At 40.9% G+C, this 24321-nt stretch overlaps 1 protein-coding gene across 1 annotated transcript in view; it reads right to left on the bottom strand.

Moving 5' to 3' along the window:
- me1 (malic enzyme 1, NADP(+)-dependent, cytosolic) overlaps positions 1-21538 on the bottom strand; it is an 80323-nt gene extending 58785 nt beyond the window's left edge. Inside the window, exon 1 of the mRNA XM_084943136.1 lies at positions 21199-21538. Coding sequence (XP_084799262.1) covers positions 21199-21327 — 129 coding nt within the window. The 5' untranslated portion in view covers positions 21328-21538. The remainder of the gene's footprint in view (positions 1-21198) is intronic.
- Between the last annotated feature and the right edge of the window lie 2783 nt (positions 21539-24321).

The raw sequence follows: 24321 nt of genomic DNA, 5'->3' as shown, positions 1-24321 counted from the left end.
AGACAGCCCCTATTGAAAGTGACCAGAGCCTAGCACGAAACGGAGGCCTTTCCCCATTGAGCCTCTCTCAACCACAATCACAGATCAGACAGGGGGACAAAAGCCCACAGGCCTTCGACAGGGAAAGGGCTCAAATGTTTGGCACTGAGATAAGACCTGGCAGAGATGTGTGTGGTCACAGAGCACTTCTCTATTCAGGGCTGTGTGGGAGAGGGAGTGTGGGAGAGCCAAGGCAATACACAACATGGCCTTCATGTACAACATGTTTAGCACATAAACTGCTGGATGAAGGTGGTGTATGGTGATATATCCTCTCATCCATCTGTTGCATCCTTTTTTCTGCCTTTAAAAAAAAATGTTTTTCTTGCTGTTGCAACTAATGATTCAGCAGTATTTATGAGAACTGCAAATGTAGAGCGAAAAAAATAGGGCAGAAAAGGGTTTGTACATAATAACAGGTAAACCACATCATATACACTGTAAAGCTATAAAGGCAAAGAGGTTTATGGGGTGTTAATGCATGTCTTTAAAAGAAAACTGTGAGGCAAAGTAAGCTTGATTTGCAAGTCATAAGTACAGTAAGTCTCTAATCTGAGGCTAGGGCTGGGAATCAAGTAATCTTTTAATTGCATGTATTCAGGATCCTCAAAGGTTTGATGTTTTGGCACTATTTGACCCTTTAATAAAATAAATACTGGAGCTATTTTAAACATGTCAATAACATTTCATTTGCCACAAGTCATTGAAAAGTAGAGTTTCAAATCATTTTAAAAGTCTCTGTCTCAGAGACTACAGTGCTGTTAAAAAGTATTTGGCCCTTTTGAGTTTTCTTATTTGTTACACTTAGATGGTTAAGATCACAAAATGCAGTTTTTAAATTATGATTTTATTTATCAAGGGAAAAAAGCTATCCAAACCTAACTGATCCTATTTGAATTTAGCTTACTAAAAAATGAAATAATCAAATACTTCACAAGGGGGACAATTACTTACTTACAATTACTTAAAAAGGGGTCAGGTAGGTTTGGATAGCTTTTGTCCTGTAATAAACAACATCATTATTTAAAAAACGCATTTGCATTTACTCATATTAATATCAAATCGACTAATTTCAAATTCTCTAAATTATGATTTTAATGCGAGAAAAGCATTCAATAACTTGTCTGGTTTCCTTTACAGAACTCCTTTTAGAGAGTTCTGGGCTGGATGGTTTGCTTCCCTGAACCCTGCTAGCATTTTAGTGAGTGAGTGGGCAAGAGTGGTAGGATATATTTCACAACTTGGAAAGCAAAGAGCAGAAAAACTTTATCCTGGCAAAAAGGAGACACCCTTTTTGATGGCTGGCAATACAAAAGTTGACTTTGAAATAAAACTGCAGAGAGGGGTAACATTTGCGTAACATTAAACGGCACTGTGAGAAAGTCATCTACAGCGGTTAAGTTCACCCACACCGCTATTACACCATAGACCAGTGGATCTGGATTCACTTCGGCTGGTGATGTCAGAGCTCCTCAGACCAGCGATCTCGCTGCAGCTGACCAAACAGGGAACAGAGGACTGCTGAGGTTGTTCCCATAAACACCACCACCAGCACCATCTACTCTACCCCTCTATTACTGCCACGTGTGCGCCCCACAATGCAGCTTAGACTCATACAGTTAGATGTGCAGCCTACAGTAAGCAAGTAGGACCTTAGTTAACTATGTCAATGTGTCTGCTAAGCCAAAAACAATGTTTCTTTTCCTTGCATAAAAAAAAAAAAAAAAAGTTGCCTTGAAGCTTAAGAAATACCCACGTAGACATCTCAATTCCTGAACCTGAATACAATATGTGCCCCAGACGTGCCGAGTAATCCCATTCAGACTCCAAAACACATGCAGGAGACTGGTAAATATCAAGAGTCAGCTGAAACTGAATTAGAAACTTGCTATCACGGGAAGCGTCCTGATGAGTTCATTCGGTTGGCTGACTGTGACCCACACCGGGGGAGACTCTGGCTAACAGCTGAGGGAAAGACTGAGTCATACGCCTCCTTTTCCTCCATCACAGTTGCAGTGTTTAGAAACACACACATACACACACACTATAAAGAAATGGTGATTTTTAATGCAAATTTAAGTAAAATCATCATAAGCACGTACAGCTTGTGCAGACAATGTGCACAGGGTTTTGTGCGTACTTCACAAGCACACACACCACACTCAAAACTGTCCTAAGACCTGGTTTTGAGGCACAAAAACATGAGCAGTGAGTCAGTTTAATCTCGCCACAAGAGAAGAACCACGCCGCATGACGTCGTCATTGTCCAGCAGCGCACCGTGCCATCCTCTTGTTTAATCAATAGCGGCATGTATGTCTAGACGCTGTGAAAACAGCTGGTGGGCGTAAGACAGTGGATATCGCAGTGGAATGACAGATTTATCCCATTGTTATCATAGCTGGGATTAGCAGATAGAATCCAAAGATTAGAAAAACAAGGAAAAGTGACAAAAACAAGGAAAAGAGCGGGAAAAGAAAGAAAGAACGTAGGGGGCACGGCTGCTGTTTTATGAGGTCAAAGGCAGAGTGCTGGGGCAGCCAGCGTTTGGCTGGTGGAGTGACTGGCTCACTGGATGTAATGGGCCAGTAGTCGCAGCTATTCAAGTCTGTGATCAGCCAGCCGACCAGGATCGTTATATAACAGCAAAGCTAACCACCACCACCACCGACACACTCAGCTCAGCCTCTCTCTGGTGCTGCCACGTAGGAAAAAAGAAAGAAATTTTATAATAAGCTGAGCTGTAAGCAGAACTGAACTCATCAAACTTCTGCTTGCTAGTGGCAAAAGCATCCTTAGGCTGTCATGGGGCAAAGGGCGTGATACAACCTGGACAGGTCACCAGTCTATTTTAGGGTTAACACAGAGAGGCAGACAACCATTCACACTCACACTTACATTTACAGCCAATTTAGAATAATCAGTTAATCTAACCCATGCATGTGTTTGGGCTGTGGGAGGAAATGGGATAGAACACACGCAAGCATTGGGAGAAAATGCAAACACCACACACAGAAGGACCCCAGCCAGCCAGTGGATTCAAACCCAGGACCGTCTTAAGAGCACCCATGTGAGAATTTGTACAGCAAAATGAGTATGTGTGACATTGATAGAAGGCCCTTTTTATTCTCTTCATGGACAGAACTTAATTTTGATATAAAAATCCAAACTCTAGGCTCCTTTAAAAATATTAGAAACGTTCCTCCTCCTCACTCATAATTTCTCTCTTACCTCCCATCGGACTCCTCTTTCTTATCTATGCATGTCTTAGAAAAAGCAAGCAGTCTGTGTATGCATGTGTGTCTGTTTTAGAGCATGATCATCATTTAAACTCCATATGGAGTTGGCACATAAATGGTCTAGGGTTTCAGAGTTATTTATATCCTCAGGCAAAAAAATCCAAAAATCTTGGGTTAGCTGTGGCTATCTGGGTCAGCTGAGCCCGAATAGCCTCCTTCTCCTCCTCCTGCTTCCCTGCACAGGAAATAATCCAAAGTCCACGAAGTTGAGGAACACGAATCTTAAATTCAAAAAAAGTCACTGAAATAAATGTCCGCTGGGTCCAACATGGTCAGGTCATTCTGTCACAGTCTGTGGGAGGCAGACTGTATGGATGACGAAAAAGGGCCCAAAATGCAGACACCAAGATAAGCGGAAATAACTTGAGTTAACAAAAAGCAAGCCGTTTAATATGGCTGATAGAGAAACACAAAATAATACATGGGGCAAACAAAGATGAGAATAAACAATAATCTAAACTGGCGAAACTAAAAATAAACATGAAAAACACAGAACATGAAACTTAGCATAGATACAAAGCTGCATGGAGCATGGAGCATGGAGCATGGAGCATGGAGCATGGAGCATGGAGCATGGAGCATGGAGCATGGAGCATGGAGCATGGAGCATGGAGCATGGAGCATGGAGCATGGAGCATGGAGCATGGAGCATGGAGCATGGAGCATGGAGCCCAACAGACAACCTGACACTGAACAAAGGAGGACAGAGGACTTAAGTACACAGAGAGATAATGAGGGGATGGGGAACAGGTGGGACCACAGCTGGGACAGATCACACCTAACAAGACAGGGGGAAGCAAAACTAGACACACTGCACATAGGACAAGGACTTTCACAATAAAACAGGAAACAGAATGGAAAGCAGACATAACAACACGAATGTGATAACATAAGACACGCAGCATGAAACACATAAAGGGTGAAGGAAACTTAAATACAGGGGAAGAAAACACAAGAGGAATCTAATAAACAAATGAACTTAGCTAACGTAATGAACTTAAACATCAACATTAAAAAAAAACTAAAGCTTAAAACGCTGGGTCAACAGACCCAGGAACGTGACAAGATGTATCTATATTTTGTATTTTGCATTTTGTAAACTATAGTTTTATGTAACTTTCTTTCAGTCATTTTCAGCAGACATCCTGCTAAATGTTAATCTGTTAGCTTGCTTTGGCTGTTGTCCCTATGGTACTTACACTGAAGACAATAAGCTAAAAAATTAGGCAGGCTCACTAACACGTATACATAATGTGTGAGCCCTGCATTCTTTCTCTGATTTAGCTTTTTTTCCAAGCTTTATGGCATTAATCACTATAACTTCAACAGTAGTCTGTAGCTTTGATCTTAAATATTAGAGCTGGAAAGGAATTGGTGGAAAAAGAGAACAAAAACAAGTGTTAATACCCTTTCATAGTGCAGTCTTTAGCATCTAGCAGTACACAGCCAACAACCTGTGGGGCACTGTAGAGGTGTGTGATGGTGTTCTTGTGTATATTTTACATCACTGTAAGTGCGTAAGTGTGTGAATGATGAAGGATGAAAGAAGGAAAAGAGAAAGAAGGAGTGAAGGGCTAAATGAATGCATTCATTCATGCCACCGTGTGCATGCATGTGTGTTTTTGCTCACTCTGTGCATTTTAACTGCAAATCATACAGCAACCATAAATTTGGATTGAGGTGTGCACTGACTGGTTCTTGGCCAACACAAATAATGACCCCTTATACTCTACTGATGACCTTTTCCCTGTAACTCTAGGCTCCTTTAAAAATATTAGAAACATTCCTCCTCCTCACTCATAATTTCTCTCTTACCTCCCATCTGACTCCTCTTTCTTATCTATGCATGTCTTAGAAAAAGCAAGCAGTCTGTGTATGCATGTGTGTCTGTTTTAGAGCATGATCATCATTTAAACTCCATATGGAGTTGGCATATAAATGGTCTAGGGTTTCAGAAAGGGAAAGTGATGTAGGTCTCAGTGTAAACCTAAACCTGCTGGATACTGGAAACACACTTCACAGGAATACCTTTCCTGATTCTGAGGAAGCAAGGCTACTTGCATCACTGCACCCATTGTTCAAAATGGCCAGGGAAGTCATCCTTTTCCATATAAATTCTATAAGCATCAGCAATCAAGTGGAAACACCAGCAATATTAGAAAACCTTGCATCCTGAAACAAAGGCCTGCTCTTAGAGAAATGTGACCTAAGCTGTGTCTGAAAACCACGCCACACCCTGATCCTCACTAAACCTTGGTAGATGTCCTCAAAAATGACTGTCTGCACTTTACAGTTTGCTTTTTAAGAAACAATTTTTAACAAGCATCTGTGAAACCGGCTGAATTTTTAACTACACATCGCTCAAACTGGACAAAAATGCTTATTTGCTAAGGACTATTCTCAGCTGTGGGTGAATACACAAAAAGTCCTTCTAGAACACACACGAGCAAAAACTGAAAAGGGCTGAAAGTGGCCTGTTCTAAAAAGAAAACAAAGCGCGCCGGATGATTGCTGGAAGTCTGTGCTGCTATTTAACTCAATTCCAATACGTCCATGTTTGTTTCATCACTGATATAAGCAGCAGCACATACCAGTAACCTGCATCATGTTTTAAATGTGTCTCTAAAACATGCCTCTTAAAATAATCTGGATTAGAAGACTGGCGTTGCCCCAAAAGTATGTTTTAAAAAGCTCCAAAACAAGTTGTTTCAGACAGTGGACTGACTGAGGAGCTGTAATTACCTGTGTGGTTTCGGAAAAACAAAAGAAAAAAAAATCAATCAAAGAATCCACTGAAATGAAGGGAAGCATAAACACTTTGACTGACACAAGGTTAGCACGTGTTCACTGGGTTTAGGGGGGGAGAACAGCTACTAAAATGCCTGTAAATTTTGGAGAATGTACACAGTGCATCAAAAGCCTGTGTGGTTAGACATTTGCTTCAGTCAAGCTAAACTGTTAGTCTCAATAAACAAAGGACAGGGAGACAGTTAACAAGTCTGAGGCAGGAATGTGATGGCAAAGGTCAGAGATGTCTGTGTGGAGTTAAAGCTCACGCGTTCATTTCAGAACTCCACACATGGCAGATAATTATAGGCTAACGGGACCGACCGTGAACTTTGATAAATAGGAGTGGGTTTCTGTTAAGCCCATGGCAGGTGTAACAGTCTTTTCCTGCATTTTATAAAGGCCACCCTGCAGACCACTAAAGTGTTTCCTCCCTCTGAAAAGTAAAAGTGAAGGGTTTCTTAAATGGTTCTAAAAGTACACAGAGTGTAAATGGGAAGTGTATTTATGGCTTCTGCCTTGCGCTTGCAGGTGTAACACTGATGGATGGAAAATCTTGCAGAAATTTAAGCTTGAATGTGTGTGCATGTATGAACGAGTGCATGTGCATGAATTTGAGTCCATGTAAGAAAAGCAAAAGGTAAAATGTGTCAACTTGGCATAGTGAGGGAAATACTGAAACTCTCCAGAAGTACCTTGAGTATGGTGAACACTAGGGGTTTCCTCTTTTAGTAGAATTTTCATTACGAATAGTCATGATCAATCCTATGTGAGCACTTCATGTTAACACAAGTTTGCTCCAAGTGCCATAAAGCTGACCACATGAAAGTGAAGAGAAAAGACATTTATGTTTCTGCTGCTCATTGTATTTTTTTCCTGTTTGGGTGTCTGTGAAAATACTCGACAGCCGAGGGAAGAGTTTTCCACAGACTCTACACAGGATTCACTTCTGGCTGTTCCATGGGGTGCTCATTACACCCCTAGACCAATAAGACCTGCACCACAATATTTATAATCCCTTTGCATGTGCTTAATTTAGCAGGACATAATAAGGCTTATGTAAGGTACTTTCTTTGGTTTTGTAGGTTTTTTTTTTTTTTTTTTAATTTTACAAAAATTGAGCGCACTTTACATTATATCTGTACATAATACACAAAATACACAAAAATTAATTGTTGACATCCTTTTTATTTTTAAATGAAGTAACATTTCCTACATTTCAGAAATTTTATTCAGACTCACTTTACTCAGCTCATTGTTTCTGGTTTCTGTAGCGTTTAAATTTATGATATTTTACATAAAAATTTGAATTTAGACCAAGTTAAGGTTTTACAAGAACAGCAGTCCTTTTTTTCTATCTTTCCCAGTTTAATTCACCAACAACACCATTATCAGGATCTTTGTTTCTACAGCTGTTCAGGGTAGAGAGGTAGAATTTTACCTCAGTTTCAGCTAGGCTTGTCTGGGATTTGAACCCGTGACCACTTGTACCCCTAGACCAATGAGCCATGTATATCCACAAAATATACAGAATGGACCCAATCACAACAGGCATTAGCCATGTTGCTCGGTGATAGCATAATATTCTGTTTTAGCTAGCTGAAAGGTATTGTTTGCAGGGCAAATACCACAGCCTTGAAAAAAAGCTTGCATGTGAATTTTCAGTCAAATTTTTGGTCAAATACACCTAAAACAATGTCTAGAATGTGAAATGTTGGTATAATGGTGCTACTTGAAGCCTGAAAACGATCTCCCATAAAAAAACGAGCAAACAGCAGTAGCAGATGTCCTGACTGGGTTCTACGTTAGCATGTAGATCCCTCCAGAGTTTTGTGCACACGGTTTAGGTAAACATGAAAAAGGTTGAGGTTTTACATTTAGTTCAGTATTACCTGTTGTCTGTGTCCTTGTCTTTTGGGAAAATACTTTACACAAGTAACGGCTCAAAAAGGATTCCTTTTTTTTTTACTGTGCTGCAATTGATTACCGGATTATTTGTGCCATTAATTAGTGTCAACTAATTTCTCCACATACGATATGCTTGTGAAGATGGAATATGGGGGAGAGCAGAAGTGCGTTGAAGTTCCACAAAGTGATGAATGAAGGACATGCATATTGTATTGAAGAAATAAGTGATAAGAATGCTGTTATTTGCATTTACCAGCTCACCTATGTCAGACCTTTTGATAAACAACATTCTAATGAAAGTGAGAACATGTACACTGTTACATCTTTCAGAAAATGTTTTGAAATTGTGGTGCACAGTTCAGAATAAATGTTTTTCAAAAACCATTGCGTCTTTTTAGTAAATGTTTATTTCCAAAAGAAATTTCTAGAAGTTCAGAACAGTAAAATTCCCGCTTTTTAGAATTAATTAGAAGATAACTCTTACGTAGTTAAACTAAAATACTCTTTGAGAGTTAATATATAAACTCTTAACACCTAGTTAGCATTAGTAAGTGTTAAATTATCAACTCCAGACAGATTTGGTGTTTAACACTAAATCAGAGTTAACGTACCAACTCTCCAAAAAGAGTTAAATTAACACTCTCTGGTGTGGACCCATATAGACACTTTAATAGTGTTGAAATCAAATCTGACAGTGTTAATTTGGACATGCTGGATTTGCTGTGTACCACACCATCTTTCAAACATGGGGGAGGCAGTGTTATGGGATGGGCATGTATGGCTTCCAGAGGAACTGGGCCACTAGTTTATTGATGATGTGAAGTTTTCTGAAGTGTACAAGTGTACTGACCTGTACAACCTGCTCAGGTTCAGCCAAAAGCTGCCAAACTGTTTGGACAGCACCCAGTTACAGTAACCAGCACCTCACAGAGCAGGACTTTCAGCTGAAGCTAAAACTGAAGGCAGTGAGACCAACAAACAAGCAGCAACTGAAGGTTACTGCAGGGAAGGCTTGCAGAGCTTCTCAAGGGAAGATTTGGTGATGGGAGCTAGACCTCAGGCAGAAGTCCAGAACAAATTAAAAGGGTTTCTATCTAATTATTAAAAACAACAATTATTCATAAAATGATGTTAGTTTGCTCAATTATTTTTGGGCCTCTGAAAATGTGGAACTATACATAAAAATAGCTGTAATTCCTAAACAGTTAATGCAAAAAAAAAAATTTGTAAACCATTTGCATTAAAGATGAAAGTTTAATGTAATCTTAAATCTGCTGTGCTGGTGTACAGACCCAAAATTACAAAAAAAATAAGAAATTTCACTGCCCAAATAACCTTGAACCTACCTGTATGACACAATAATGTCTTTTTTTAACATACATAAAATACACATCTTTTTAGATAAATGTGGGACTGGGTTTAAAAAGTAAAGTATCTCATAAATCTCTACTTTCCCTGTCAGCTGGTATTATCCATATTTTTGCTATGGTTAGGATTTATAGCTCATGTCTAAAGTTTACATCCACTATTTGTCCATGTTCCATCAAAGCAACAGGACAATCTGCAGCAAGGTGTAGGTGATGGACATCACATAAAACACACCAAAGGACAGTTCATAACTTGTAAAGCATAGCAGCAAGTGTGTGGAAATAAAGACTGTACAATGCCTTATAAAACTGAGCAGTGACTTGAACAAATACTACCTTTAACACCTGATGTTGTAGATGCAAATGTCCAAAATTAATGACTGCAATGTCATTTTTATGCCCAGCTAAGCTCTCACTTTTGAATGTCTGTATTCAGTGCAAAGGTAGAGAGAGCATTACAAGCTTTCTTTACCATTTGAGTTTCTAAGCAAAGGCCAGATACCCCCATCTGTTTCCTGCTAAACTGGAAGCCATAGCAGAGTTCAAGAGGATTACCCTCTGAATAAAGCCCTTTAAATCCATCCTTTCCTCTCAGGAGGAAGACAAAACGCACACATCAGCGCCCAGCTGTCTCCTCTCAGGATCTTACAGCCTGACTAAGCTTTTCCTAAAAAATACCTTGCAACAAATGTGCCACGTCAGGCGTGCATGTGCACCTAATCAGATCTGCTCATTAGCAATCGAACTTCGTTCAGTGGCCCAAATGCATCCATCAGAAAGCTAACTAGTGATTTCTATATCAACATTTTAGCCACATGTTGTTAATAATACTGTCAAAGAAAAGCAACGAGGAAAAAGCAGACTGAGAAAAGAAAATGAGGAATTAATGGACACAGGCGGAGTCCTCACTACACAACCAGAAGTTTATTATGTGAAAATGTTCTTAAATTGTTGACATAAGCTGGAATTGGATTGTTTGTTATGTGCTTGGTAAACATCACAATGAAACCCATAGAACCATGATGACTGCCATGATTTTTATTTTTATTTTTTTTAAATATAAAACATATAACAATTGTTGCATTACTTAACATCAAAACCTTAATCTAAAGGACAATGGCAGGGTAATGGCAACTTTGCACTGGGTATGGGCTTTATGTGCTCAAATAAAACTACTAGTAAGAAGGAAAAAAAAACTATACAACTGGAAGTATTTCTGCAACCAGGGGAGTCACCCACTGCTGGCTACTAAAGAGAATGCAGGTTTTCAGACTCTTTCAGAAAACTTAAAATCCCCACAGTACTATGTCAACGACTGCTGGCTTACTTGTGGTTCCTTGGATATTTCGATTTTAATGTCATTTTTTTTTTCTTTCTAACAGTAGATACTTTTTTAATTTCACCTGTTGAGAATGAAAAAAGAAAACAAGCAGAAGAAAACGAGACCAATAGAATAAACAACATCACGATGATCTATGGGAATATAACTGTAAATACTAAATATTAAACATTATTGTGCAGCACGTAAGATCCACAGCGCACAGTGTGCTTTGAGGTAGGAGCCAAAAGGGTGTAGTTTGTGTGTGTGAGCACCCATGTGTACACCTGTGAGCATGAACGCGCTTGTATTTAAAAGGTTCCTTCATGTAATGATCTGCTAGAGGGTGTGGGGAGCCACAGCCCCGTCCACCAGGGCATGAAGCAGGTATGGAGGAGATCAAAACTCCAGACATCCAGAGGCCCTCAGACACAAGAGACCAAGGAAGACCAACAGAGGGGCAGCCGCGCCACTATCCCAGAAAGAGCTGACGAGAGTCCCAGATGAGGGGTCACTCAGCAGCCGCGGAGCAGAAGCCAGGAGGGGTTGCAGTGACGTGCCCGTGAGCTACCAGCTGTGCCAGAGTGACCGAGCCCCAGGCCGAGAGGCCGAGGGCACCCCACTCCCGAATTGGCCCGAGCGAGCCCCAGGCTCCAGGCCCCGATAAGCAGCCACCAAGGAGTGAGCCGGTGTGTACCTGGACGCCCATCCCCGGACACAAAGAACCACCAACGCACCGATGTCTGAGTGCGTCTGCCACTGGTAGGGGAAGTGGTGGGGGAGATAGGCCTCCATACCTTGGAGGACCTGGGATGTCCCCAGAGAGGTGGCGTCTGATACCCGACCTGACATATGGACACAGACAAACAGGCACACACAGATACAAACATCCATTCCCACCCTCATGCTCTCATATGCAATATGCGATTTTAATTAAATTTTTAATTCCACTGGCTTCACCGGACTGTATTGCACAGCTTTTAAAAATGGAGTAAAGTAACATATTTCTCTTGCCCAAATCTGCAGACAAATTCTGAGCTCTGAGTCACTCCTTACTTTCATGGGTCATGTACTCCGCCTAGCAACCCTGAGTTCTGAGACTGATCAACAAGGTCGTCTTAAATCCTCCATCTCAAGCAAATATGCAAAAGCAGAGTTCCTTAAATCAGGAGGTGCCAACTTGCGAATGCAGAGACATGTTGGTCAAACAGCCTTGAAAGCGGAGCCGCTGTTGACCTAAGGAGGGCAGCCTTAAAGTGGGTGGAGGCAGCAGACATGCAGAGTTCCTTAAACACATCCAGTTCCCTTGAGACCGCCCTTTTCATGCTGCAGAGCCCAGGTCCCTTAGGAGCCAGAGAGTTCCTGGAAAAATGCCCAAGGCCCTTAAGAAAATCAGCTCTGTGATCCAAATGTTCACTTTCAGCTAGTACTGCAGCATTCATCGGACACGTTTGGGTGACAGCATGAGCCTTGACAGCAATGTGCAACTCTGCAAGTGTTGCCACTCTCCTGTTATGAAACTTCATTTGTACTGTTTATTTTCTGCCATAAAAAGCAAGTAATACCCTCAAGCTGATTAATGCAGACAGGAAAACACAAATAAGACAGATGTCTTACTGAAGAGTCCGATGGCTGACCTGTCTTAATGGAACAGGAAATCTCCCACAGACGGCCAATCCAATTTCAGAGTCTGTCCTAAAATAACTGTCTAATTCATCCGTCAATACCCAGAAGGAAGAACAAATATATTTTAAAAGCAGATTGTGAACAGTCAATTAAAGCAGTCATAAATACAAAAACGGTACACTCTGGGTGAGTCACTGTATCACATATATTTGTGTCCTCTTTATTTATTTTAAGGTCTATTTATTGATCTGAGTTTCCTTTGTAGTGTCTGCCTCAATTAGCATTTTTTGTTTTTGGGAAAAAATGCAAATGCAATTAAGTTGTGCACAGTTAATGTTTTGCCAATGTATCACCTGTGAATCTACTGCTCCAGTAAATTTAAAAAAATCTAAAAGTAATTAACCTCTCTCTTTACTATAAAAACACTGATACAGTTAAAAAATGTTGGGTCATCAATAATGCTATATATCATGGTCAGAGGTAACACATGTCTTTTCATTTAAAAAAATGTCATAGTTTTTTTTAATCAAGGGTGGAATAAATTTTAAGAAAGTCACATAAATTTCACAATTACTCAAAGTTTTTCTAAACTTTATGTGTCATCAAGTTTGTTCGGTGTATGAAGGGATTTGCCCTTGTGAGGAAACCCACTGATTGCTGAGCGAAGTCAGCAATTCCTTTGGAATCAACTGACTTTGCTGCTCAATTTCACCGCTCTATCTGCAGGCGTGACCAGGCCTTTACCCTATTGATTGAAGGGCATTAAAACTAAGCACCTCCTTTTTCATGAAGCTGCAACATCACAGAGCCTGTCAGTCTGCATGCCATCAGTCATAATGATAACCATCTCTTCTGTCTCTGGAAAAAAACATTTGCACATAATGGTCATACACTCACAAGCTGCAGAACACTGAAACCAAACACTACTCTTAAATTCTGATGCATCTTTGTTAAGTCATGACAAGACCTCCAGCGCGCTAATATAACAGACAAAAGCAGCATTGAGGAGGAGGGGAGGGGAAAACGACAGGCTGAAAGAGGAGGGATGAGCTTCATAGGAGGGTGATGAGGCTCAGACAGTCTCCCTCTTTCTGTCTGGGACAAGCTAATGGCTTCTCCGTTGCACTCATGTGAATGAGTAACACAACCCCCCCCCCTAAAAAAGTGAGCTGAGGAGGGACCGCTAGTTGGAAGGAATTGCTGTTAAACACACACGAGAAGTGTATGTGTGTGCGTGCAGACAGTTGAATTGACAGTCTGATCACGTTACACGAAGTTTATTTGAGCCAGCCCTGGAGAAAACACTGATTAAAGCACTCATGGTGCAGCAGGTTAACAGCACAGCATAGACATGTGTGTTCGCCCCTGCGTGTGCACACATGTGTGCGTGTGAGTGTGTAAAGCTCAGGTTAGCGGGGTGATCACTGGAGGGGAAACGAGGGTCCACTTTCTCTCTCGCTGCCCGATCCACTCCAGTCTATCAGAGGAATGTCTGTTCACCCGTGATGTGACCTTAAACACCTGGCCACACCTGGGACAACTCACACACATGCATGTCACACACACATCCGCATAGCGAAGCGCATTAACAAGTGTAGCTGCTCTCTATGGAGTTTAGCACTGAAACTCTTGTACTGTTTTCAGTGCTTAGGCTTGTAATCTGACTGACAACATCATCCCTAGTTTAACCACAAACAGGCACTAAACAGCTTGTAACACCCCCCCCCCCCCCCCACACACACACACACACAAATTGATGCAACAAACTTTCTCACACACAATACGATCAGGATTAAAATGAAAAAAATATAGAAGCAAAGACAGTTATGATAGCTAAGATGCTAATGTGGATACAGAGGAGGACTTTGTAAACCAGTAGCTATGTCCATCTTTGATATACTGTGTATGGTTAGAGGAAGCTTAGTTTAGATTAACTCTGGGTCTTACAAAATGCAGAAACAAGCCTGAGACAGCCCAGCTAGTAGCTTATTCTGCCGTCTAAAACACTTTAGCTTGAGCTAAACACTAATATCAGCTTATTTACCATCTTGCTTGGTTTAACTTTTAAGCATGCTAACATTTGCTAATTAGTGCTAAAATTACAGCTGTGGCTTATGGGATTTTTGTTTTGGTGGTATTATTATCATAAACCAAATAAAACAATCAAGCGACCAATAAGAACATAGTTATTTATCCTGTGTCCGTCTATCCTCAAACCATACAAACGTACTAGAGTAGAAATCAAATGATGTTAAGAGTTCTTCATCTTCATCCTAGGAAAACATTGCTGTCTTTATTTGTCTTTTATTTATGTCTTTGACTCTGGGTGCCATCAATCTGCTCATCCACAGAAGCAAAACAGTGCAATTCCCATACTTCTGAACTCCTCATGTTGCAAAAACGTAACATTTGTCAGAATTTGGCAACACAGTAAGTGCTCCTTGTTCATTCCTGCTTCCATCAAGAGATCCTCATGAAATGCTCTAATTTAAACCTAATGCACTATCATCACAAACACTCAAGGATTTCCCCTAGGATGTGAAATGTTGATTCTACAATAGGTGGGTGCTAGAAAGCTATGGTAATGATAAATGCACAAAAATTCCCAAGGTCCATGGGAACCTTAGCTAGCAGCACAAACAAAGCATTACACTAATGCTTCCCCAAAACAGCAAACAGTCAGCATGAAACTTTTCCAAGTCGTGACGGTGCAGAAAACAAACTCTGTCCTCGTGTCTCACTGGCACGGTGAATCAGCAGCCATCAAAGTTCCAGACTCCACTGGCTAAAATCAGTGCCATGTCATCACTGTGTTTTCTTTTAAGGAACGGTGACATAACTCAGTTAGAGAGCATGCAGGCTTATGAAAACCTCATCAGGTTTTGATATAGATGCAAAGCGGCTGGAGCTCATTATGTTTCAAATGGAACAAACACCAAAGCACAAGACAAATGCCCAAAGGAGAGGATTTAGAACCAGACAACAGCAGCAATATTCCCACTTCCGAATTAAAGGCAGTTTTTATTTGTTGCCATTTGTTTGTTAGTTGCTAAATTTATTTATGTCTCAGTTTGAGGAAAATGCAAACCCGGCGAAGGAAAAAACAAAATCCTTTGCTGAAACAAAGTTACAGCCAAATGGGAGAAAATCTAACATGAGAGCTTAATGACTTCCAGTTGCTTGAGGGTTATCAGAAAGGTTGCCATTTTGGCATAACAGGACATCTTCAATGCCCAATCAGATGGCTGCTGTTTGCTGCTCGCTCAGATTTGGCGAGCAGCAAACAGCAGCCATCTGAGTGGCCATCTTGCAACATTATATGTGGAGGCTGTGGTTACAAATGAGGCATCCACATGAACTTTCCATTTTACTCAGTATTCATGGGCTCAAATGATGCAGAATGTTAGTGATCTTAATGAACTTAACAAACAAAACATTATTGTTTAATTGAGGGGATAAGTGTAAGTTTATGTCAAGTTTAGCGCACAATTTCTCTCTCAGAAGCTAACTGTATTTGAATGCAAGTCTTTGTGAGTCTGCTATTGCTAAGGTTGATGGTTTTTTTATGCAGACAAGGTAAAGACCGTTCAGATCCCGTGAATGAGCATCTGTTAGGAACAGCATCCCTGATTAGGCGCTAAGAGCATTTTTAAGGATGCAGTTGTTGTTGTTGTGTTTTTTTGGGTTGTTTTTTTTTTTTTTTTTTTTGAGGCAGCAGCAGACGGAACCAGCGTCACAGAGAGACGCACTGAGCGCCTGAGATTCACACAGATGCCTCATTTAAGTGTGTTCAAGCAGAGAGACAGAGAACTTCTGTGGAGCGAGGCCAGCGCTCTCTTCACTGCCACAGAGGACCCTTTCTACCTCTCGCACCCCACTTCATCTCATTATTGCGTGGTGCGCACACACAAAACACACCTATAATATCCGGTTCCACCTCTGGAGAGAGCACATTAACCATGAAGTAAGGTGAAGCCGTGTTTGTGCGTGTGTGTGCGTGCGTGTGTTTGTATGTCCATACATCAGCTGCGCAGGCTTACGTGCATGTATGGGGAGATTAAAAGGAAATCGAAGCCTGTCGATGTGAGGACAGGCTGCTTTCAGTGCTACGTCCCCTCAGCATCAATTAACAGGTTGTGCAGTGACTGCCTCCTGTTTGGGGTGAAGCAGGCCAGCTGAGGGAGGTAAACACACCTCATCCCCAGGGCTTGCTCAAATCAGGAGGAGGGCAACAAGGTGCCACTGCCTTAACCACAGAAGCACGCCTGTGTATGGCCACTAACATGCTTTAACAGTCATTTCCTACCTTTTCCTCCAATTTCCTCGAGCCCCGGGTCATGTACAGCACTGAGAAAAGTTTAGCTGTCTGCATCATTTTTTTTTTCTGATATTACTCTAACCTGAGCGTTTGTGTGTTTGGGTTAACGTTAGACAGCTGATGGGAAGGTTACTTTGACCTCATACAACCACCAATTAAGATTAACCAAGATTATAACCATGATGTATAGGAGCATTTGTGTCCTATCTTCTCCCCAAACCACCAAGCAAAGAACATTTTAAAACTGAAACGTTTACGTTTGTCCAAACAGTTCTCTCTGAGAAAATGTTTGTGCTGAGTACATTCACAGCAGGCTATGCCAGTGCTTGCTTCTGAAAGTTTTGTGTTCACATAATGAATCTTATTAATTCTTTCTTCCAAAACAATATAACACCACAAACTGTGAGCTCATTTGGGATGGCTAACTTTAAAATGAGATGAAAAGCCATCTAGTAAAATAAAGAACAAAGGACTGGGGTGCTTGTTACATTCCTCCTTGACACCACTGCAAAGAAAGAGTGCAGAAAGAAGAAGAAAAGGGCAGTAGGCAAAGAGTGTGAGAGAGAAATTATTTTAAAATGGAGATAAGTGTGTTTCTGTGTTACTTTAGTCTGGATTTCTATGTTTAAGGTCTTTGCATATCCTTTATTTAAAGAGACAAACTAGTGCCACAAGCTAAGTGACAGACAGCCTTCTTTACGATCCCTCCCCTACACTGGGACCATTTAAGGCCCACATGTGTAAAGTGAGTCACGAGCAAACAGTTTACTGGGTCAGCTCTAAACACAGGGCCAGGCATCCACAATGGTCTCTATGACAGTCCTCTTACTATAAAGAAAGGGTTAAAACACACACACTCACACACACACAATTTCAAATTAGTTCTCTGAGAAATTCAACCAATAAAATTCAAATTTTTGCAAGAGAAAATGAAACTGGATGTTCAAGATGTTGTTGGTAATAATGACGCCCTGAGAAACAGTGCAGAACTTGGCAATGGACATGTAATGGTTGTATGAAGTAATATATTAGTAGTACATAGAAGTAGTATTGTAAGAAGGAGTATATTTAAAACACAGGGACACTTCACACACTAAGGTTTTATTCTTTCTGTACAATAATATCTGGGATATAAGGAAGAGCTGGCTGAAGCTGTTAGGAAACCTGCGGAAATATGGCTGACATTTTTTTTATTTTGTGGAAACGTTTTTGAATGAATTGGCTGACAATTTGAATGCAGCACAAGATCTCCTCAATATGTCTGTGGTATTAACAGAGTTTGCTTTGTGAGCCACTGATTTAATCAGCATTTCTGAACCAAGACTCAACCCGGTCACGTCGATTGCTGCCAGGACTGATGTTAATATTTGATGCCTATTTGGTAAAGCACACAGACAGCATGCTGGCCAACAGTGGCAGCACCAAAGTTGCCACTCGGGAGCTATCCTGGCAGTCCCCGTCTTCTGTTTGTGAAGAAAGCTATAACTTTAATTTCTCCTGAAGTTGTATTTTTGGCTTTGTCTCTGACTCTGTCAGTGCGCCCCAGGGTGGCTGTGGCTACAATGTAGCTTGCCATCACCAGTGTGTGAATGGGTGGATGACTGAATGTGTAAAGCGCTTTGGGGTCCTTAGGGACTAGTAAAGCGCTATACAAATACAGGCCATTTACCATTTTTAGGCTTGTATTTGATAGTGACAGTATCAAACAGGAAACTGGTGAGAGGAGGCGGGTGGGTCTGGTCGCTTGGTGACTTTCTCCAAAAATATGTTTTTCCCCTACAATTCATACTTCATAACAGCTTCATTAGTGTCATGTATTTTCTTGTATAAATGTAAAGATTATGACTTATATTACATTTTAAACTGCTCGCAAAGTTCACTTGAGGAGGTAAAGTGGAGACTAGGGGTGGACTCATTGGTGGAACCATTACTTTTAATTTTGTTTCATTGTTAAATTTTTGTTCGGCTTTCAAGCATTGTTAAATTTGGTGTCCACTTCCTGCTTGAGTAGCTTTATGTATCAAAACTAAATGCAAGACTGGGCAATATGGGAAAAATCTATTCATGACAATTTTTTTCACATCAGTCAATAGTAATATATATCTCAATATACATCAAGTCACTATTTCATTCATATTAGATGAAAGTAGCCTAGTGACATCACTCCGAGATTAGTGACACCTTTTTATCAAGCCTCAAGCTGAACGTTTCCACCCTCACCCTTCATGGTGTTTTTGTTTTGAAATCAGCTAATTTACTGTGGAAATGTATGATTTTTTCCCCCAATGAGTTTACAGTTTTGTTTTTTTAAAGCACATATTCTGTCAATTCACAAATATTATCCATTTTATAATTACAGGACATCCTTTGCAATGACCTATAATTTTACACATTTATTTCAGTGAAGCTTATTTACACTGACAGAAAGGGGAGTTTCACTGGTTCAGGACACTTAAGATCTATGTGGGCTGGACAATGTAGCCCACAAAGTAAATGAGTTTGGCATCCCTGTTCTTTACCTTAGACTGTCACTTTCTATTCCTTTAGCAGGTAAAGTGATCTATAATTAAGCTGTGCAACACAGCATTTCCCATAAACCATATAACTTACTGTCACAAGGAGGATATCAGTATATTTATTGCAGTCGAATAGATTTCATACTAAGCATGACACTGCATAAAATGACACAAAGGTTGCCTGTTTACTCTGCAGCAGTCTGGTTTATTTTATCAAACACTGTTTGACATTCATGTGGCGATCAGTCAGGGTTACATATATACAAACAGGACTTTTATAAAGGAAGACTAACATGATCAATCTGTGTCTTTATTTCAAAGCTCACAACCACCACACAACAAAGGATGGCCTTTATGAGTCTCGCTGGACACACCCACATTACAAAAGGTGCCATAATTTATTCTTATTAGTCATAATTCATTTGTGTATACACATTTCATTTCGCCCAGCTACTCTATACACACTTAAACACACATACACAGGGTTGACATGCAGCGTGAGGTGCTATCAGGAGTGGAGTGATTAACCTGCCTAACAAACAGGCCTCTGTGCAGCCACCATTTCTCCACCCCTCACTTCACACAACCACACACACACACACACACACACACACTGGCCTGTTTGACCTCCACTATCTCACTTATCAGTTGCCAGGCTGGCAACTCCTTCATCTGCAGTAAACCAACTGCAACGTTTATCAGCCCGGAGCAGTTTGTACTTAGAAAACAGGCAGTGTTCATATTTTCAGTGTGTATTATGTATATTGTATCTGTAATTCTGGTCAAATAAATCCAAACAGCCCAGATGTCAACCTCGGATAGGCCTACTGTTTTGAATATTTTCAGATAGTTTCCAAGAGTCAGACATATTCGTCTACTGAGAGGCCAGAAAAAACAGGTCAGAGGGAAAAAACAGACAGCAGGAGCGTTCCAAAATTAGCCTGAAAAAGGTCAAGTGGTTGTGGGGCACACTTGACATAAGGGCGAACCTGAATTTAGCCAGTCATTCTGAAGGTCAGTCAGCACCATGGACAGAGATCCTGTCATCACAGCCTGACCTCTGGGGCCCCATCTCACCACAAACACCAGGAGAAAACACTGGAAAGGCTCAAAAGCTGCCAGACCCTCATTGTTTACTGTGCGTTTATGGGAGGAATGGACACAAGTATATCCTACTGATGATACAGTAAAAGGGTGGTCATAAGGCTTGAGTTAGGTATGTTTTTCAAACTATAACATGTAAAGTCATCCCTTTTTCTCATGACCTGAAAAGAAGCAACTCAGCACAAATTATTTCAAGAGTAAGCAACTTCCAATAGCTTTCTGTTCCTCATTTTACTTTAAAACAAAGAAGAAAAAACAAGCTTTCAACTTGATGTCTCGTTACATGGTGTCAGCTTCTGTGACTATGTGCTGAATCACGCTTTAGTGTTACAGTAAATGGGATGAGCGGAGTCACTCTTACATATGCAATATCCCGCCATGGCTGTCCGGGTAAAGCGATATGTGACAGGGCAGTATAACAAAAGGCCAGGCTCTCCGTGTAAGCGAAGCCTTTGGTCTCTTTAAATCTAAATATAACCGCGTCTAAAGCTGATACCTAAAGCGCCTAGCTGCTGTTACATTCACTTACTCGTCTATGGCTCCGACATGGGTCCTGTCACATCACGAAGATTGTTATATGACTGAATAAATATATCAAATACACTGGAGCTTTTGTAGTAAAATAACAACGACACACGAATTGTAGAAAACAATTAAGCTAGCTGTGAAACTTTATATTAGCAGTTTGATTACTCAATACCAAAAAGTCGTTGTGGGTTTGTACCAAATCACTGCCACAATAAAATAATAATAAGTTGCCGTGTTTCCTCGCCCCGTTCATATCGATATTTGAGAATGAACTTTCCCGCTGTATTTAGGGTGCTAATATTTCCCGTAGCCCCCGAAGGCATCAGCTAACTTGTTAACCTTGTTCATTCATGAAAACTGAAACCTCGCGCGCGGGGCACGAGCGCTCACCTTGTTCAGGTGGGGGTTTCGCGTCACATTGTAGCCCCTCTTCTTGGTGTGAACGAAGTTCTTCCCCTTGTCCTCGGACCTGTGCATCTCCGTTTCCACTGACTCTCGTCTGACTAGTCCGTGTGCCATGTTGTTGTCGCTTTAAATAGAGCGAGCCCCGTGAACTGTTGTTTACTCAACAAGTGGATGCGCAGGTCCAGCCGCAGAGATCTGGTCTTCACGTCTGCCGCTCGGGGAATCTCTCAGCCCAACAAGAGCCAAAGTCTCTTTTATCAGTGTTTTATCGTAATTAACCGAAGGTCTCGTTATGAGCAAAGTGCCTCCGTGTTACCTGACCTGGCAACCGTTACCAGGTTACTTGAACAAAGTTACAGACTCTCATAAGAAGACATCATGTAATCCCTTATAACTGGCGTAGTGACACATCTTAAGACTATGTATAAAGGCGATATTAGGCTATTTAAGGAAAGACTGTGTTTTATCCTATTGTAAAGTGTCCTTGGGTGACTTGAAAGGCGCTCATAAATAAAATTTATTATTATTATTATTATTATTATTATTATTATTATTATTATTATTACTGCAAGGTTATTAATGTAGCCATATAGCCATGCGAGCATTCCTTTATAAATCAGTAAAAAGGCTAGATATACCTCCCCTTTTGTAAAGAATACATTAGTCATAGAGTTCAGGCAAAACAGTTCATATAAGTAGTTATTATTTGCACGTGGTTTATATGATAAATGCACTTAGTGCACTAGCCCATTGATGTAAAACTCCTTACTTTTAGTTATTATGCTCAGTGTTTATGGAACAGTCTGCCCGATGACCAGAGGGCTGCTGAGATTGTTGAGATTTTTAATATCCAGGTAGGGGGGTAAGGCTGATGGGGTGAAGAGAGGGTGTAGTGAAAGGAATTAAGTGAATTGCTGTATAAATAAAGTTTTGCTTGACTGAAGTAGTCACAGCAGTAGGCCCCTATTAGTAGGCCTTGTGGTAGCAATGCTTCTGCAACAATAAGTGTTGCACTGAGCAAATAGTTTCTCAGAAAAATACAGTGAGTTCATAAACTAGCATAAAATATTCAGTATAGATATTGCCTTGGATTATTTCAGACTGCCCAACAAGTCTCTGATGAGTTGTAGTATTTGTTACAAACACATAGCTAAGATCATTTTCCAGCACGGTGAGTCTGAGGCCCATGACAGCACAGACATTTGAAGCCAAGGTCAACCTCCAGCCTTGACACAGTCACAGAGTTATGTAACAGCAAGCACCAATGACGTCTGACAGTCAGGAATACACCGGCATTCCTGGAGTGAAAGCGAGGTTATTCAACCCTCACTCCATATGTCTGGTGTTTATGGTGTGACTGCTAACAAACCAGAGCAGACTTTACCCAGAACCGGATGATTTGTCCAGATCGATGAACTTTATCCTAGTAGGGATTTGGAAATTGGACCCATTTACACAAACACAACACATTAATTTTTGTTCCTTAACAAAAAAAAGTTTTAAAGTTATATATATATTTTTTTTCACAAGACTGCTAGTGCATGTGACTGAACGTTGAGGTGTTGCACAACTGAGGCTGGTTTTTATGGCACAGTGTTTTGCTCATGTTGCAGGTCTAAAGACGATCAGACTGATAAAGTTATCTTAAAATGCCTGCAGAATGGAAAGTGAAAAACCTCAGGTGAGTATGAAGTGCAGGAGGAGAAAACTCCTTGAGCCTTATGAACAGTATTGGTGTCTTATATATAAAGGTTTTAAAGACAAAAAAAAAAAAGGATGTGCTTATAGTTATGGGATTATCTTATAGTTAACACTGCATTTCTTGCAGTCACTTTAAGCCCAGAAATATTGAGGATAGTAGTGCAGAATTAGTCTGAAATATAGATAAAGGCTATTTCCATGAATTTTAACTTTAAAATGCTGCATGCCCAGAGGTACATATGGATCAGCTAAGAATGATTTTTAATTACTTAAGTTAAAAGAACATTATTATTGCACCTTATTCAGCTGAAACAATTAAACAATTAAAGCTTGGACAGTTTAAACAGCTCAACAGCCTTTGTCTAAAGCAGGGGTGTCCAACTCCAGGCCTCAAGGACCAGTGTTCTGCAGGTTTTAGATATCACCCTGGGTCAGTACACCTGAATCAAATGACTAGTTCGGCCTCTGGAGAACTTCAAGACATGTTGAGGAGGTAATTTAACCATTTAAATCAGCTGTGTTGGATCAAGGACACGTCTAAAACCTGCAGGACACCAGCCCTTGAGGCCTGGAGTTGGTCACCCCTGGTCTAGTGTATCCACTACCCCTCCTCTGTACATTTCAAGACTATCTCAGCCTTGTCTCTCAAACTTTGCCTCCAAAATGCCAACCCGAGCTGTCTCTCTGACGTACTAGTTTCTAATTCTGTCCTTCCTGGTTGCTCTGGCTGAAAATCTTCAGCTACTGTCACCAAACCATGCATGAAAGCAGGTGTCACAAACCTTTCCTTTCACTAATGCTGCTGTCATTCTGTCACAAATCATCCCTGACACTTGTTTCCAACCTCTCCACCCTGCCTGCACTCTCTTCTTCACCTCTCTTGTGCACTCTCCATTACCTTGGACTGTTGATCCCACATATTTAAAGTTATCCATCTTCGCAAACTACTCCTTGCTTCTTCACCTTTCCACCTGTCTCCCTCTCATTCACACACATACATTCTCTCTCACTTCAACTGACTTTCATTCTTCTTCTCTGTAGAGCAGGGGTAGGCAACTCCAGGCCTCAAGTGCCGGTGTCCTGCAGGTTTTAGACATCACCCTGTGTCAACACACCTGAATCAAATCATTAGTTCATTCCCAGGCCTCTGGAGAACTTCAAGACATGTTGAGGAGGTAATTTAGCCATTTGAATCAGCTGTGTTGGATCAAGGACACATCTAAAACCTGCAGGACACCGGCACTCGAGGCCTGGAGTTGCCTACCCCTGCTGTAGAGCATACAACCACTTCTCCGGTCTCTGTTCCACCACTGTTCTCATAGGTCCTGCACTACCCTCCCATATTTCTCTGCGACTCCTGACTTCATCGTGCAGTGCCACAGATCCTCTCTTAGCACGCTATCATAT

Source organism: Perissodus microlepis, chromosome 11, assembly GCF_051167445.1.
Source record: "Perissodus microlepis isolate ML-2025 ecotype Zambia chromosome 11, ASM5116744v1, whole genome shotgun sequence".
Classification (NCBI taxonomy): Eukaryota; Metazoa; Chordata; class Actinopteri; order Cichliformes; family Cichlidae; genus Perissodus; species Perissodus microlepis.
Note: the sequence above shows the minus strand (reverse complement) of the source record. Positions and strands in the feature narration are given on the sequence as shown.